This window comes from Cervus canadensis, chromosome 26 (assembly GCF_019320065.1).
Source record: "Cervus canadensis isolate Bull #8, Minnesota chromosome 26, ASM1932006v1, whole genome shotgun sequence".
In the NCBI taxonomy this organism is placed as follows: Eukaryota; Metazoa; Chordata; class Mammalia; order Artiodactyla; family Cervidae; genus Cervus; species Cervus canadensis.
Genome location: NC_057411.1, coordinates 28,107,819 through 28,123,171, shown reverse-complemented (window position 1 = coordinate 28,123,171; position 15,353 = coordinate 28,107,819). Strand labels below are relative to the sequence as shown.

General features: G+C 37.6%; 1 protein-coding gene and 1 non-coding gene across 14 annotated transcripts in view; both read left to right on the top strand.

Annotated features, from left to right (window-relative positions):
• CCDC158 (coiled-coil domain containing 158) overlaps positions 1-15,353 on the top strand; it is a 78,915-nt gene that overhangs the window by 38,703 nt on the left and 24,859 nt on the right. For 11 of the 13 annotated variants that reach the window (XM_043448111.1, XM_043448112.1, XM_043448122.1 and 8 more), the window contains 5 exons: positions 1,297-1,449; positions 3,459-3,571; positions 6,575-6,733; positions 7,891-7,983; positions 8,750-8,875. In XM_043448111.1, the coding sequence (XP_043304046.1) occupies positions 1,297-1,449; positions 3,459-3,571; positions 6,575-6,733; positions 7,891-7,983; positions 8,750-8,875 (644 nt within the window). The remainder of the gene's footprint in view (positions 1-1,296; positions 1,450-3,458; positions 3,572-6,574; positions 6,734-7,890; positions 7,984-8,749; positions 8,876-15,353) is intronic. The other 2 variants (XM_043448116.1, XM_043448114.1) reach the window with 2 other exon arrangements.
• LOC122428550 lies at positions 2,109-2,215 on the top strand. Its single transcript, XR_006265766.1, has one exon. It is a non-coding gene; the product is annotated as a U6 spliceosomal RNA (small nuclear RNA).

The following is a 15,353-nucleotide window of genomic DNA, read 5'->3' as shown; positions in this document are numbered from 1 at the left end:
GAGGCTCCACGTTAGTTGGAAGCCAGACCTGTGTAGAACGCGTCACGTGCGGTGGGTGAAGCACAGTGGCTGGGTGGTGGGTACAGATGCGGGAAAGGTGGGGAATCGGCCTCCTGTCGCGGGTGACATCTGGGTTTGATGGAAGAATAGGAATTTGGCAGTGAAAAGGAGGCAGAAGGCAATCCAGGCGGAGAGAACATAACGGGCAAACGCAGGAAGGCATGAAGTAACACAGTGCGGCCTCAGAAACACACGGGAGTAGAAGTACAAAGGAACAAGGGCTAAGAAATGAGGCAGAGTGGGCAGGCAGAGCCAGACAGTGTGGAGCCGGCAAGAGATACCGAGTAAGAGATTCTTGTCACCAAATCTACATTTTAAAAGGACAAAGTCAGCAGGTAAGAAGAGGAAGGCGAGCCTAAAGGAACAGAGGCCAGCCAGCTGAGGAGAATTTTGCGGTAGTCCCAGGGAAAGGTGATGAGAACCTGAACTGAGGCAGTATAATGAGAATGAGAGGAGAGGGAAGAATTACGCACGTTTTTGGAGATTGAATCAACAGTAAATGATCAGAGGGGTTGTGTGTGTGATTCTGGTTTTAACTTTGTAGTATCAGGAGAACAGTGATACCAACATCTGAAAGAATGAAATCAAGAGGGGTTAACTTACAGACAGGAGGGTGAGGCAGTCAGTGTGAGACCATTGGTCTGGGGGCACCAGGGCATCCACATGGAAGTGTCTGGAGAGATGGGGTGAGATCTCAGCAGAGAGGTCTTGACTCTGCTTGCTCCCTTTATAAGTAAATCTATCATATATAAATAGTCAAATGTAAATAAATGGATAGTTGAATGTGTGTGTGTGTATTCTTGTTTATGAATGATGAATGCCAGGTATTTTGATAGTTGCTGGAGATAAAAAAATCAGGTAAAACACAGGGCAGCGTCAGGCTACTTACCGAGTCGTGGAGACTCATCTGCCTCCAGATGGTGGCTAAATCTGTTGTGGTGGGTGTGATTATCCAAGAAGGTTTAGGAGGAAATAGATGTGAGCCAATTACACCGGCTGGAAGAAAAGCAATGACTAATAAGAGTAAAAGGGGACAACCCACCCGAGCAGATTAAAAAGAGTTAGATCCCTGAAAACGTGTGTGTACATCTCATTTCTCTAACAACTGATGATGTAACTAAGTGGGGTCTCTTTCAGCTCCAAAATTCTGTGATCATTAATTACAAATAAAATAAGCTTTACAACAATGGAGTAGAAAAAAATTAACCAACTATTATTGCTTATCATGTTGTACAGAGGACTATGAAGTCTTAAAAAGGAACTTTCGAAACAAAAGTGAAGAGATGGAAACTACTACAAATAAGCTGAAAATGCAATTAAAATCTGCACAGTCTGAGCTGGAGCAGACAAGAAATACATTAAAGTCAATGGAAGGATCTGATGGTCATGGTATGCTTCAGTAGATCTTTTCCTTTTGTTTTTAATTCCCTTGGTGTAGGTTTAATAAAACACAAACTGGGTTCATCGCCTTCCACTTCTTCACAGTGAAGCATGGTGTGAGAGACATACAACAGTAGATATCACTGATGGTTGTTATATAGCAGTTACAGTTCCCAGTGTTTTTGAGGGAAATTGACATTTGCTTAATTTATTCCTTAAATATCTGAATCTTTTTTTTTTTTTAGCTATTTCAATAATTTCTAACAAACCTCAGTGTCCATAAATGCCAATTAATTGTTTTTGAGGAAATGTTGATATAAATCCAGATCACCAATAATTTTCATTCATCAGCCTATTTTTCACATGTTCACTATCTTCATAAACTGTGTGCCTATGGCTATATGTCCATTCCTGACTCCTCCTCTGAGTTGAAGATGGGAGGGAGCCCTGGGGATTGAACTGCTAGGATGAGGGGTCCCTTCTCGCCACTTTACACCTGTTCCCTTTTCACCTTGCTGCCCATATTAATTCAGAGGGAAGGTTAGTTGCTGTTTCACATTCCTATCATTGTTAGTATGGCTGTATTAGCTGAATATAAGAATAATGCTTTAACTAAAGACTACACTTTCTATTTCTCAATATTTTTTCATGTCAAAAGATTTATGTTTGTGCTCACTTCAACAGCACATGTACCAAAATTGGAATGATACTGAAAAGATTACCATGGCCCTTGCCCAAAGATGGCACAGAAGTTCCTAAAGTGTCCACATTTTGTGCAGTCCTCAGAGATTCAGCTCTGTCTTTGCTGGCAAGCGTGAAGAAAATGGTGGGGCGTGGAGAGCTCACTCCAGAGGCCCATCTGGAGTCTGTTCCCTCCTCCCCATCCACTAGACAGTCTCCTACGTGCTCCTGGCCTCTCCACAGCTCCCCCAGTTCCATTACAGTTGTTAAATTAACTAGGTAACCCTGTATTCACTCTCGAATTAGGATCATCTTAAAATAAAGAATTTATTAAGAAAATTACCTTTGAAGGCCAATCTTGATGCACTTAATCAGACCAGAATTCTTCAGAGTGGTGAGCAAATGATACCAGACTTTTGCTCTATTAACAAACCAGTGAACTGTGCCTGTATTAACCCTGGTCTGGACAGTTTAGCTACAGGAACTATATCTTGTTAGCAAGAAGTCGGACCTTTCATCCTCTAATAGTTTGTTTTTAAAGAATGCCACATTTTCTTTTTCTTTTTAACCTCTAAGCTGGACCTAACTCAAAAGCAGTGGCATTTTCAAACCTCTTTTCTCAGCTGGTTCTAAGAAATGACATAGGGTCTCAGACTTTGAATTTCCAAGCAATGGTGAGCTTTACTTATCTTTTCAGTGGCCTGCCATTAAGTATTCAGTGCCTTGCCTCCTGTCTGGAACATTCTCATGTAAAATAATCACATATATGCTTATATGGCCAGTTTGACTTTTGAAACAATAGTGAGTTCTGAGTACATGGCAGTACCCCTGACAATGGAAATGGAATGGTTTGTGTTATCACCGCGATCTTTTAAAAGATCAATAATAGCAGATGTCTTGTGTGGTATTTTATATATGAGTTTCTAGAAAGTTATATTAGTAAAATACTATTTATATTTTTCATTATATAACTATATATTTTGTCTATATATTTCCTATATGTGTAAGTATGAATTTGGTCAGTATTATTTATTACCATTGGAGATACGGCAAATTACGATGGCCAATGAAGTTAATTCTAGGAAGGAATCACAGAACATCATCATTTACCTGTGTTTCTCAGCTCAAAACCCCTGAGTAATTGCTGAAAATTGTTACATCCCAATATTGTGAAATCTGAAGACAGCTTTTGTGAACAATTTCTTGAAACGGTCCAGGTGCCTTAGAGGAATCTTATCACCTTTTCATAGTGTTTGAACTTCAAATTATAGTCATCTCTCAAAATTTAGAAACTTTAAAAACTAAGACACAGTTTAGTTCCTTTTGTTTTTTTTCAGCTATGAAAGTGGCAATGGGGATGCAAAAACAAATTACAGCTAAAAGAGGTCAGATAGATGCCCTTCAGAGCAAGATACAATTTTTGGAAGAGGCAATGACAAATGCAAACAAGGTGAGCCCCTGTCCTTGGAGAGGGGGAGGCCGGTGGTGTTTGCTCGTTAGCAAAAGACAGCACAGAGCAAGACACGCAGAGATGCAGAGTTCAGTGGGGACAAGGCAGGCGGCTCTTCCTAACAGAGAATGAGGAGATGGTTCCCGGAGGAACATCTGAGCAGGGCCTTGAAAGAGCTAGTTTTTTGGTTTTCTGTTTTGTTTTTTAATAACTACTCTGGAATGAATTTTATTTTCTTTTATTATTTTCTCCCTTGGTCTTCTTTTGTTATTTTTTACATGCATCTGTTCTTTTTCAAATTCTTTTTCCATGTAGATTATTACATAATACTGAGCAGCATTCACTGTGCTATGCAGTAGGTCTTGGTTGGTTGTCTGTTTTAAAATATATCAGTGAGAACAAACATGGATTCCAAGGCGGGGGGGTGGGGGTGGGAAGAATTGGAAGGTTGGGATTGACGTATCTGCACTTTGATACCCTGCATAAAATAGTTAACTAGTGAGAACCTACTATAGAGCACAGGGAACTCGACTCAGCGCTCTGTGGCGGCCTGAATGGGAAGGGAGTCTGAGAAGGAGGGGCTGTGTGTGTACATGCGGCTGATTCACCTTGCCATACCGCAGAGACTGACACAGCATTGTCAAGCAACTCTGCTCCCAAAAAATTAATTTAGAAAGAAAAAAGAAAGTCGTATGTATATTCAATCTCAAATTTCCAATCTGTCCCTCCCCCAACCCTTCCCACCAGCAACCATAAATTCGTTCTCTAAGTCTGTGCATCTGTTTCTGCTTTGTAAATAATTTCATTCATATCATTTTTTAAATAATCCACATATAAGTGATATCGTACAACATGTGTTTTTCTCTGACTTACTTCACTTAGTATGATTATCTCCAGGTCCATCCATGTTGCTGCAAATGGCATTATTTCATTCTTTTTAATGGCTGAGTAATATTCCATCACGTATATATATATATCACATCTTCTTTATCCATCCATCTCTTGATGGATGTTTAGATTACTTCCGTATCTTCGCTATTGTAAATCAGTGCTGCAGTGAACACTGAGTTCCATGTATCCTTTCAAACCATGGTTTTCTCTGCATATATGCCCAGGAGTGGGATTGCTGAATCATGTAATAACTCTAATTTTAGTTTTTTTAAGGAACCTCCATATTGTTTTCCATAGTGGCAATTACCAGTTTACACTCCCACCAAGAGTGTAGGTGGATTCCCTTTTTTCCACACCTTCTAAGGCATTTATTGTTTGTGGATTTTTTGATGATGGCCAATCTGACTGGTGTGAGGTATTACATCATCATAGTTTTGATTTGCATTTCTCTATTAATTAACGATGTTGAACATCTTTTCATGTGCCTCTTGCCACCTATATGTCCTTTCTGGAGAAAAGTCTGTTTAGGTCTTCTGCCCATTTTTTGATTGGATTGTTTGTTTTTATGATATTAAGCCACATGAGCTATTTGTAAATTTTTGAGACTAATCTTTTGTCAATTGCATCATTTGCAAATCTTTTCTTCCATTCTGTGGGTTGTTTTTTCATTTTGTTTATGATTTCCTTTGCTGTGCAAAAACTTTTGGGTTTAATTAGGTCCCATTCATTTAATTCCTTTGGAGTTTTAATTTGTTTTAATTTCCATTACTCTGGGAGATAGATGGAAAAGGATATTGCTGTGATTTAGGTCAGGGTGTTCTGCGGATGTTTTATAGGGTCCAGTCTTACATTTAGGTCCTTAACCCATTCTGCGTGTATTTTTATGTGTGCTGTTAAAGTGTTCTGATTTCATTTTCTTACATGCAGCGGTCCAAGAGCTAGTAATTTAACTGCAAGAAGATACTCGTGGTAGAGACAGAGTGACTATAAGCAGAGCATACTCAGTTCCACTCTAATGTGACAAATGTGTTCCTAAAACCACTCTATGCAAAATTGTGCAACAGAAACCACCACGGGACTTGTGGGAGTGGTGGGGGTAGGAGCTCGACACTGGCGGACTTCATCAGTGACAAAAGAGAAGTAGGGACCTAATGAAAGTGGTAGCACAGTTTTACACGTTAAATGTTTAAGAGACACATAAATACTACAGTTAGAATGGCCCTTTATCTTAAAAATGACCTGAAGTTTGCTTGTGAACGTGTGCATTGAAGAATTGCGGTGTGATAGTTGTTAAGAAGGGGTAGAAGGTAGGTATTTCTGTGACATAGGATGTGGCTCATAACACAAGGTAAACCGAGGGAGCTAATTGTTTCAAGAGTGTGTATGTTTGTGACTCTCCTTAGCTGGGTGCTGTTTTCTGCACTGATCTAGTATTTCTCACAGAGGAAACCATGCATTAGTAAATGTGAAGTCTGTGTTGTGCTCAAATATTCCCTGATACATCAGCCACTTTGGAACAGACTTGCACTTTCAGAAGAAGAATTACAATAGAACTGACCATAATGCCAAAGAGAAGGTTAACAGCATACGTAGAAAACGAGGGCAACTAAAGCAGTTGCTTTCCCCCTTCCCAAAATGCTGAAATGCTTTTTCAGAATGAGACTAAATACTGACAAATATGCACATACATTTGTTATACCTCTCACCGGTCTTCCCTGGTAGCTTAGTGGTAAAGAATTTGCCTGCAGTGTAGGAGACATCAGATACGCGGATTCGATCCCTGGGTCAGGAAGATCCTGGGAGAAGGAGATGGCAACCCACTCCAGTATTTCTTGCTTGGGAAAATCCCATGGTCAGAGGAGCCTGGCAGGCTACAGTCCATGGGGTCACAAAGAGTCAGACTTGACTGAATGCATGCACACTCATTACATGAACTTATTTCCTGTGTCTTTGTTCTTTCCCACTTTTTTCTCCGCTCTTGCCTTAAGTTCTAAATAGGCAAATAATGGAAGAATAAAAAAGAACAAATCTAGGATAAGAGAAATGATGTGTGTGTGCTTTAGCATCTACATCACTGTATCATTTCTGATATTTGCTCCTGTATAATTGTAGGAAAAACATTTTCTAAAAGAAGAGAAGACAAAATTAAGCCAGGAATTGAGTACTGTTGCAACAGAGAAAAACAAGATGGCTGGAGAACTAGAAGTCCTGCGATCTCAGGAGCGCCGATTGAAAGAAAAGGTTGCTAATATGGAAGTTGCTCTTGATAAGGTGGTTATTAACTAAATATATACAGTAGTTAACAACTAAAAAGGGAAGCTCCATGTTGATAGACACCAAATCTGTCAAATTGGATTGTGTCCCAGTCACCTCACACAAGGAAGAACTATATCCTATAGAGAAGGCTGAACTTTAAGAACAAGTCATGATGCATACTTTTGACAAAATTATCTTTTTTTTTTTTTGGCTAACATGAACATAAGCGCAGTAAGATACAAGATGTGAAATGCTTCTGATACCCTTTGTGACCTGAATAATTTAAAATACCACCAGTCTAATTTACCTTCAAAGAAGGACTTCAATACTTGGTAGAATACAGTCTGTTAATAATATCAATAAAAAGACAAAGTAATGCTGATGTGTGGCACTTTGTGGAGTTCAGAAAGTGCAGGTAGAGAATGCAGCTAAATGACTGAGAAGATCAGTGATGACACTACATTTGTCCTTGCCATATATCGTAGAGGAGTAATCTCTCTTTGTGTCACCTGAAAACTCTGGAAATCTGAAAATACTGTATACCGAAACTAGTCCTTGCTTCTTCAGACATCAGAGCCTCCGTGGTGACAGAACATGGTCTGTGTTCCCATCTGTGCAAACTTAGGTCTTAGAACATGATATATGGGCTCAACGAATTTCAGTTGTGGTTATCTTTATGCAGATATTTTTACCATTGCTAAAACTTTTTGCTCATTTCATCCTTAGTTCATTCATTCTTTTGCGGCTTCCCTGCTGGCTCAGAGGGTAAAGTGTCTGCCTACAGTGTGGGAGACCTGGGTTCGATCCCTGGGACAGGAAGATCCCCTGGAGAAAGAAATGGCAACCCACTCCAGTGCACTTGCTTGGAAAATCCCATGGACAGAGAAGCCTGGTAGGGTCCATGGGGTTGCAAAGAGTTGGACACGACTGAGCAACTTCACTTTCACTTTTACCTACTAAATGCCATATAGATGCTGGGACTACAAAGACATGACCTCCAATAACTCTCAGTTTTCTGAATAAAACAGATAAGTAAATAGATAAATGTAATACACTATGCTAGGAATGGGGGGCAGTTTCCTTGAAGAGATGGTGACTCTGCACGTATACATTAATAAAATAAAATCGCACAAAGAATGGAGGATAAACCACATGTGGTTGCTTGATTGTAGGCATCTTTGCAGTTTGCAGAATGTCAAGATATAATACAGCGTCAGGAACAAGAATCTGTGCGCCTAAAACTTCAACACACGTTGGATGTAAAAGTAAGGTCTTTTGTTTTCATTAAATAGTAATTTAAGCAAAACTTAAGCCTTGGTTTGGTATACTTTTAGGTTTTCTTCATGTATCTTAGACGCTTTCAAGTGTACTTTTAACATTATCTGATATTAGCAATTATAAAATCTTTACATTGTACCTGCTCTCCCTATCCTTTTCCTATATAGTAACACGTTGAAGCATCATGCTTTATGTTAGGCTTATATTGAGTGAGGGAAACACAGAAGTACTTATCTTGGGGAGCAGAGGTTTGCATACAGGAGGAGGTCAGACATGTTTGGCTTGTTTGGAGAATAGCACAAATGAGGTAATTTGCATGACAAATCAGGTGTGCTTTAAAAATAATACATTTTCCACTGGAATATATTTGTTTTTCGAACATATTTTAAAATTGCAGACATACTTCAAAGTCGCAATACTGGGTACCTTCCCATAGTTGGAGAGGAACCTTCTCAGTAGTATGTCAGAGCTGGTGTGGAGTGTTTGGCAGAGGTAAAACCAGTTGTAGTAGACTTTGATTGGAGATGCCATTTCCCACCTGGAATGCTTACATCATTCACAAGTGTGAAGGCCTCTTGCTAAGCCCAAGATGAGTCCCCAAAGAATAACATGCATCTTACTTAATACTTTGGCTTCAAACTTTGTAGGGGTTCAACATGAAAGACTGAAATTTATTTGCAAAAATGCATTTTGATTTCACAATTCCAGCTGTAGGTTGACAGTTATTTTGCTCACGTGTATACCATCTTCCAGGAACTGCAGGGCCCTGGATACACCTCAAATCCTGCTGTGAAACCGCGCCTTCTGCAGCCGTCATCTGCTGCGCGTGCTCACTCCAATGCTCCATCTTCCCAGTCTACAGCCAGCTTCCTGTCTCATGTAAGTCACTTGTCTTATAGTTTGTGATGCAAATGGCATAATATGTAAACAATTTTAAGTTGAGAAGAATTTCATTTTTAAAAAAACCTATAATTATGACACTTTCAGTTTTTAGAATTTAAATGTATACAGACCAGGTGAACAAAAAGATTTTTCTTTCTTGTTTGATATTTTCTCTGGGAAAAAACAAAACATGAAATACTCAGTGATATTAATATAAACAGTAATTATTAAAGAAATAACCTGTGTGTGATTTTTTTCTATTATAAGTATTCAGTTTACAAAGCCAATGTTGAGATGGCTAAAATAAGCATCACTTCAAATGCCAAAGGCAAATTATTTGTATTGTAGTACTCTACTAAGATGAAAATGATTTGCTGTATATTGTCTCTTCACGACCTATATGTGGACTTATTTATAATCATAAAGATTTTATTAATGTTAAAATTGTTATTCTCTTTAGTTAAAATATTAGTTTGAAATTTTTTTAGTTTAACCTTTTGTACTATTAAAGCTTAGGAAAAATATGCGCAGTATAAAATTCAGATTTTCCCTTCTCTGAAATTATATGTAATTATTGTACCACTAATCCCTTGCAGCCAGTATTCAACTCCAACTCTAAAGAAATGAGACATATTTCCTGAATCACTCATGAAAGTCTGTTTCATTAATTACTAGTCCTATTGTGTGTATAGCAACAAGGTCACTGGTAGCCTACCAGTTATTCTGCCTGTGCATTGAATATAAAACATGCACTTCAGAGTGAACAAGTTGAAATGGACTCCTTTCACATACACAAGGTATATGACTGATAAGCTGTCACACAATAACATTCTATCAAACAAAAGAATATTACTAATGGTGGTAGTGGTTGGTGGTTTAGTCACTAAGTCGTGTCCGCCTCTTGTGACCCTGTGGACTATAGCCCACCAGCCTCCTCTGTCCATAGGACTCCCCAGGCAAGAGTACTGGAGTGGATTACCATTTCCTTTTCCAGGGGATCTTCCCAACCCAGGATTCAAACCTGGGTCTTCTGCATTGCAAGCAGATTCTTTACCAACTGAGCTACAAGGGAAGCCCAGTATTATTAATATTAGAAGTTAAGCATGGTTCTCTCTGGAGACTGGAAATTGGAGGTGGGCAGAGGAAGGGAAGAAAATTGCTGCGTTTTGTTTTAAGTGTCATAAATCATTTTACTTTTAAAACTATATGCATGTTACATTAATAAAAATTAAATTAAATCCTTCTCTCCATGAACTAAACAACAAACAAAGAACAGCAACAAAGCATATTTGACCAGGAGTCACTGGGGCTTAGGATGTGTCTCTAACTTCTTTGTGTGACCTTGGAAATTGAGTTAAATAATACTGTGCCTTTTCATCTCTAATGAGGAGTCTGGACTATGGATCATCTCTAGGGTTTTCTAGAAGATCAGCTCTAAAATTTCATGACTTTTCATTACCTAAAAGCCAGCCTAGTAAGATAGGCTCTTTAATACATAGACTATACTTGATTATAAAGAATCTCATCCATCACTGAAAAAGTACTAGTCATGAGTCTATTTTAAATTAAAAATTTGAGTTATTCTAACAGCAATAATGAAGTATATTTTCTGAGTAGATTGTTAAGCCTGTTTTATACAATTAATTTCTTCCCTTAAAAATGTTATTATGAATGTTTATTATATAATTTTACATATTAAATGTAATATACATTCTTTGTTCTGTTCACTGATGTGTTCTGAGTACCTAGAAGAGTATCTAGCATGTGGTAGATATTCAGTACATATTTGTCTAATGGATGAATGAATTCATTGTACTGATAAAATACTGGGTACAGTTTTAACTCTTACTGTTGCTTTTTTGAAGGTAATTTTTTTCTCTGACCACTGTGAAGATTTTGGTTTAAGCAGTTTGACTGTGATGTGCCTACCTATATTCTTTATATCTCTTGTGGGTCACTGATCCCCCTGGATGTATGGATTGATATCTTTCATTGATTTGGGGAAATTTGTATCTTTTATATTTTTGATTATGTTTTTCTACCCCATTCTCTTGTTTACTTCTGAAACTTGTACTATTAGATAACGTTACTTTTTTAATTGCTGTATTATAGCTCCATTGTTTGAATCCCCTGAATTGAATCCCAATTGTAACCATTGTTTCTCTTGATTTCTAGTCATATTTTTGTCTGGTTTTTTTGCTTCCTTTTTTTCAAGACTTTATTTTTTAGAGCAGTTTTAGATTCACACCAAATTTGAAAGGAGGATACAGAGATTGCCCATATACCTCTTGCCCTCACACATGCACAGCGTCCCCATTATCAGCATCATTCTCTGTAATGATACATGTGTTATCAAGGATGAACCTACATAGACACATCATAATCACCCCAAGTTCATGGCTTACCTTGGGGTTTGTTCTTGGTGTGGTACATGCTATGGATTTGTACCAGTGTTTATAAATGTGTCATTACTGATACATATCCATTATTATTATATCATACACAGTATTTTCACTTTCCTATCCTAAAATTCTCTATGCTCTGCCTATTGATCCTTACCCTCCTTCCACCCCTGGCAACCACTGATCTTTTATTATCTCCTAGTTTTACTGTTTCCAGAATGCCTATGAGTTGGAATCATGCCATATGTTGTCTTTTCAGATTGGCTTCTTTCACTTAAGCAATGCACATTTAAGCTTTCCCCATGTCTCTTCATGGCTTGATAGTCATTTATTTTTAGCATGGAATGGTAATCCATTGTACCACAGTTTATGTGTTCATCTACTGGAGGATACTCTGGTTGCTTCCAAGGTTTGATAATTATTAATAGAACTGCTGTCAACATCCATGTGCAGTTTTTTGTGTAGATATGTTTTAAACTTTGTTGGGCAAATACAGACTTCTTGTGTGTAGCTCAGTCGGTAAAGAATCTGCTTGCAGAGCAGGAAACCTGGGTTCGATCCCTGGGTCGGGAAAATCTTCTGGAGAAGGAAATGGCTACCCACTCCAGTATTCTTGCCTGGGAAATCTCATGGACAGAAGAGCCTAGTGGGCTGCAGTCCATGGGTTCGCAAAGAGTCGGGCACGACTGGGCGACTAACACTTACTCACTTCTTGGGCAGATATAGATAGCATGATTGCTGGGTCATATGGTAAGAATCTGTTTAGTTTTGTAAGAAATTACCAAACTGTCTTCCAGGGTGGCTGTACCGTTTTGCACTCCCACCGGCAGCGAGTGTGAGTCCCTCTTGGCCCACAGCCTCACCAGCATTTGGCGGGGATTGTATAATGCAGGAGTTTCCTGTGAAAGGGTGCATTCCATTCATTGTTTTAAAACCTTGCATGTCTGAAAATACCTTTGTTCTTCATTTATACTTGATTGATACACAAAATGCTGCTGCTGTTTTGCTGTTTTGATTCCAGCGCCTGTGTATGTGACCTGTTTGTTTCTCGAAGCTTTTGGAGTCCTTTCTTTATCCCTAGTATTCATTTCAGGGTGATCTCTGCTGAGGATCTTTTTCCCTTCACTGTATAGGTGCTCTTATGTTCTTTCCTCTCAGCAATTCTCTTGTATTATTTATTTGATCACTTTTCTCCCTCCATTTTTACAGTTCTTTCTGGAATTCCTGTTAAGTCACCTATTAGGCTTCCTGGATTTAGTCTCCAGTCTTCTTTAATTTTGGCTTTCAATTTCTATCTTGTATTTTATTCCCAACTTTTGGGAAGACTCCTCAACTCTGTCTTCCAAATACCTATTGAATTTTTTTTTCTGAATATCATTTTTTTTTTTTAATTTCCAGGAGACTTTTTGTTTTTAAAATCTTCTCTTTATATAGTTTTATGTTCTTTAGTGGATGCAGCAGTACTTTCTCATTTCCATTTAAGGCTATTAATTTCAGTCTTTCAGTAATCTCTTCTGTTAGCTGAATCATTGCTGTTTCTTCAAATTTATTTTTTTCTGTTTGTTTTGATGTCTGTCTTTCATGTTGGAGCTTTTTCCTTCACTGTCTGCTCATCACTAGCCATCCATTAATATTTAAAATTGAGGCCCTAAAAAACTAATTAAAAGCACTTGGTAAGGTTCACAGGATTTGTCAACTAGTAGATGGTTAGGTATTACTTTTTAACTGAGGGACCCAAAAACTATCTTACTTTTTTCTTGGTCCTGTCAGTCCCACTACAGAGTGAATCTCTTACTACTGACTTGTTGATATAGATCTGTCTGCTAGTGTTCTGAAGAGGTGAGTGGGCCAGGGAGCCTGGGGTACATGTGTATCTGTGCAGCCTTATGTTATTGTGCTTATATTTTCAGTTTGCAGCCTGACTTCTACCATGCCAGGTTTCCTCTTAGAGTTTAAATTCCTTTGGTCCAGCCTCATCCAGTGATTAAGCCTCTAATTTTATTTAGAGGAAAAGAATGAATTATTACCCAGCATGGGGAGAACATCTGGTATTCTCACAGCTTCTGCCATAAGCTTTTAGCCAGTGCTCCCATTTTTGCTGCCCTGTGCCTTGCCCTGACCTTCAGAAATGCATGAGGCCTCCATTACTTGAATCTTTCTTGCTGGTATACTCTGATCCAGAGCAGGTCACTGTTTCTTGGCTACTTCTGTGCAGGTCCTTAATGTGTTAGCTTTTTTGCTGCACTGAATTAGCTGTGAATTACCCATTTGCTTTTCATCTCCCCAAATTTTATCATCATTACTCATCTAGTATTATCTCTTTTCCTCTTTATCCTTGTTAATTTCTTTAGTGTCATTTTAGTGACACTGAAATAAATGGAATAAATGCCAAGTCTAATGTTTAAAAGTAGAACAAAAGTAGAATATCACTGCATGAATTGTTCTGCATTACCCCTTTATTTCATTTCATTTTAGTCTTCTTGTTCCATGAATCTAATAATAGTCATTATTTATTGAACACCAGGCACTATATGATATTCTTTCTATAGATTATATAATTTATTCCTCATAACTACCCATATGAGATAAATGCTATTGTTACAACAATTTTTCAAAGAAAGAAACTAAGGCTTGGAGAAGCTAAATGAGTTATACAGAGTTCACACTCCAAAAACACAGTTGTGCCAAAACTTAACCAAGATGGCCTGAGTCTAGAATTTGTCGTCTTAATTAGTTTGCTGTACTGATTATGTACACCACACTGTTGAATGCTATTTATAAAAAAATAAATAGATGATGCTATAAATAAATACTCTACCTGAACTAATTGTGTATTTCATTAGGTCGTTGTGACTGAGGATTATACCCTTTCAGAGGTCCAAAGACATTAAAAATTATCCAATTGATTGCCCTAGTGTTATTAATAATAGAAGAGAAAATGGTAGAATTGGAAACATTTTATTATCTGATTGATCTAAGCTGAGAAACCAAGAACATGTGTGTATGTATTTGTGTGTATATACATACATACACAGATACACACACATAATTGGTAGCCTGACACAGAAGCATTGTAGATTAAAGTTGTAGATAAAGATTATTTTAGCATTTAAAATAGAGTAATTCCAGGATAATGTAATTTATTTTATTTCTATATCAGATTCCATACACACGCACTGTAATTTGTGCTAGCTGTGCTTGATCTTTGTCACTGAAGTATCCGTGATGTGAGCAAGATTTTCAGTAAGACTTTATATAACTTTGGTTTCCTATTCACCCATTTTTAATATACAATATAAATAATATATTTATATTCTAAATAGTATATTCATATTCCATTTTTATTACAATCTTCTGACAGGAATATAAGTATTATAGGAGATGGATTTGGTCAGGCATTCTTAAAATAGAATAGTCTAATTCAAACTGAATGAGATCAAGCTTTTATTTTTAGCTTTTTCATTTATCTTCTGTCTTTGGAGAGTGGAGATAGAAGGTGTTGAGAAGCACACACTCTCCTAGACATTACTTATCTTAAGTTATAACTCATGTTTGCCTACAATGGACTCAAGGCCATTGGAGAGAACAGTATTTGGAGAAGATGGAGGTGCATTTGAGATATAATTTGCAAGTTATTTTGCAAACAAGTCTGACATAAGACAGTTTCAAAGTCAAAATGTAATAGGAGGCTAATCAAATCACAGAATAAACCTTAAGTTTAACAATGACAGTATAAGCTCATATTCATCCCTTGAAGTCAAAAAGCTTGTATAAGTTTTAACCTGAAAATGTATGTCCCCTCGAAATAGCCTTAATGTATATCCTAAGGGTCAAAGGATTGAAATGAGGGAGAGCAAGATTCTTTGATGGGTTCCAGTAACCTTATGAAGAACTTGTATGTAGCTGTTTCTTTACCAGCCAGACAAGATAGTCATAACCAGCCATACATAACCAGCCAGTCATATGTAAAGAATGTTTTTAAATCATTCATCTCCTAGCTATTTTCTAATTTTTTAAGTGTATTTTGTTCATGTTATAAATCAAAATTTGTTCCATATAAATCAAACAATAAA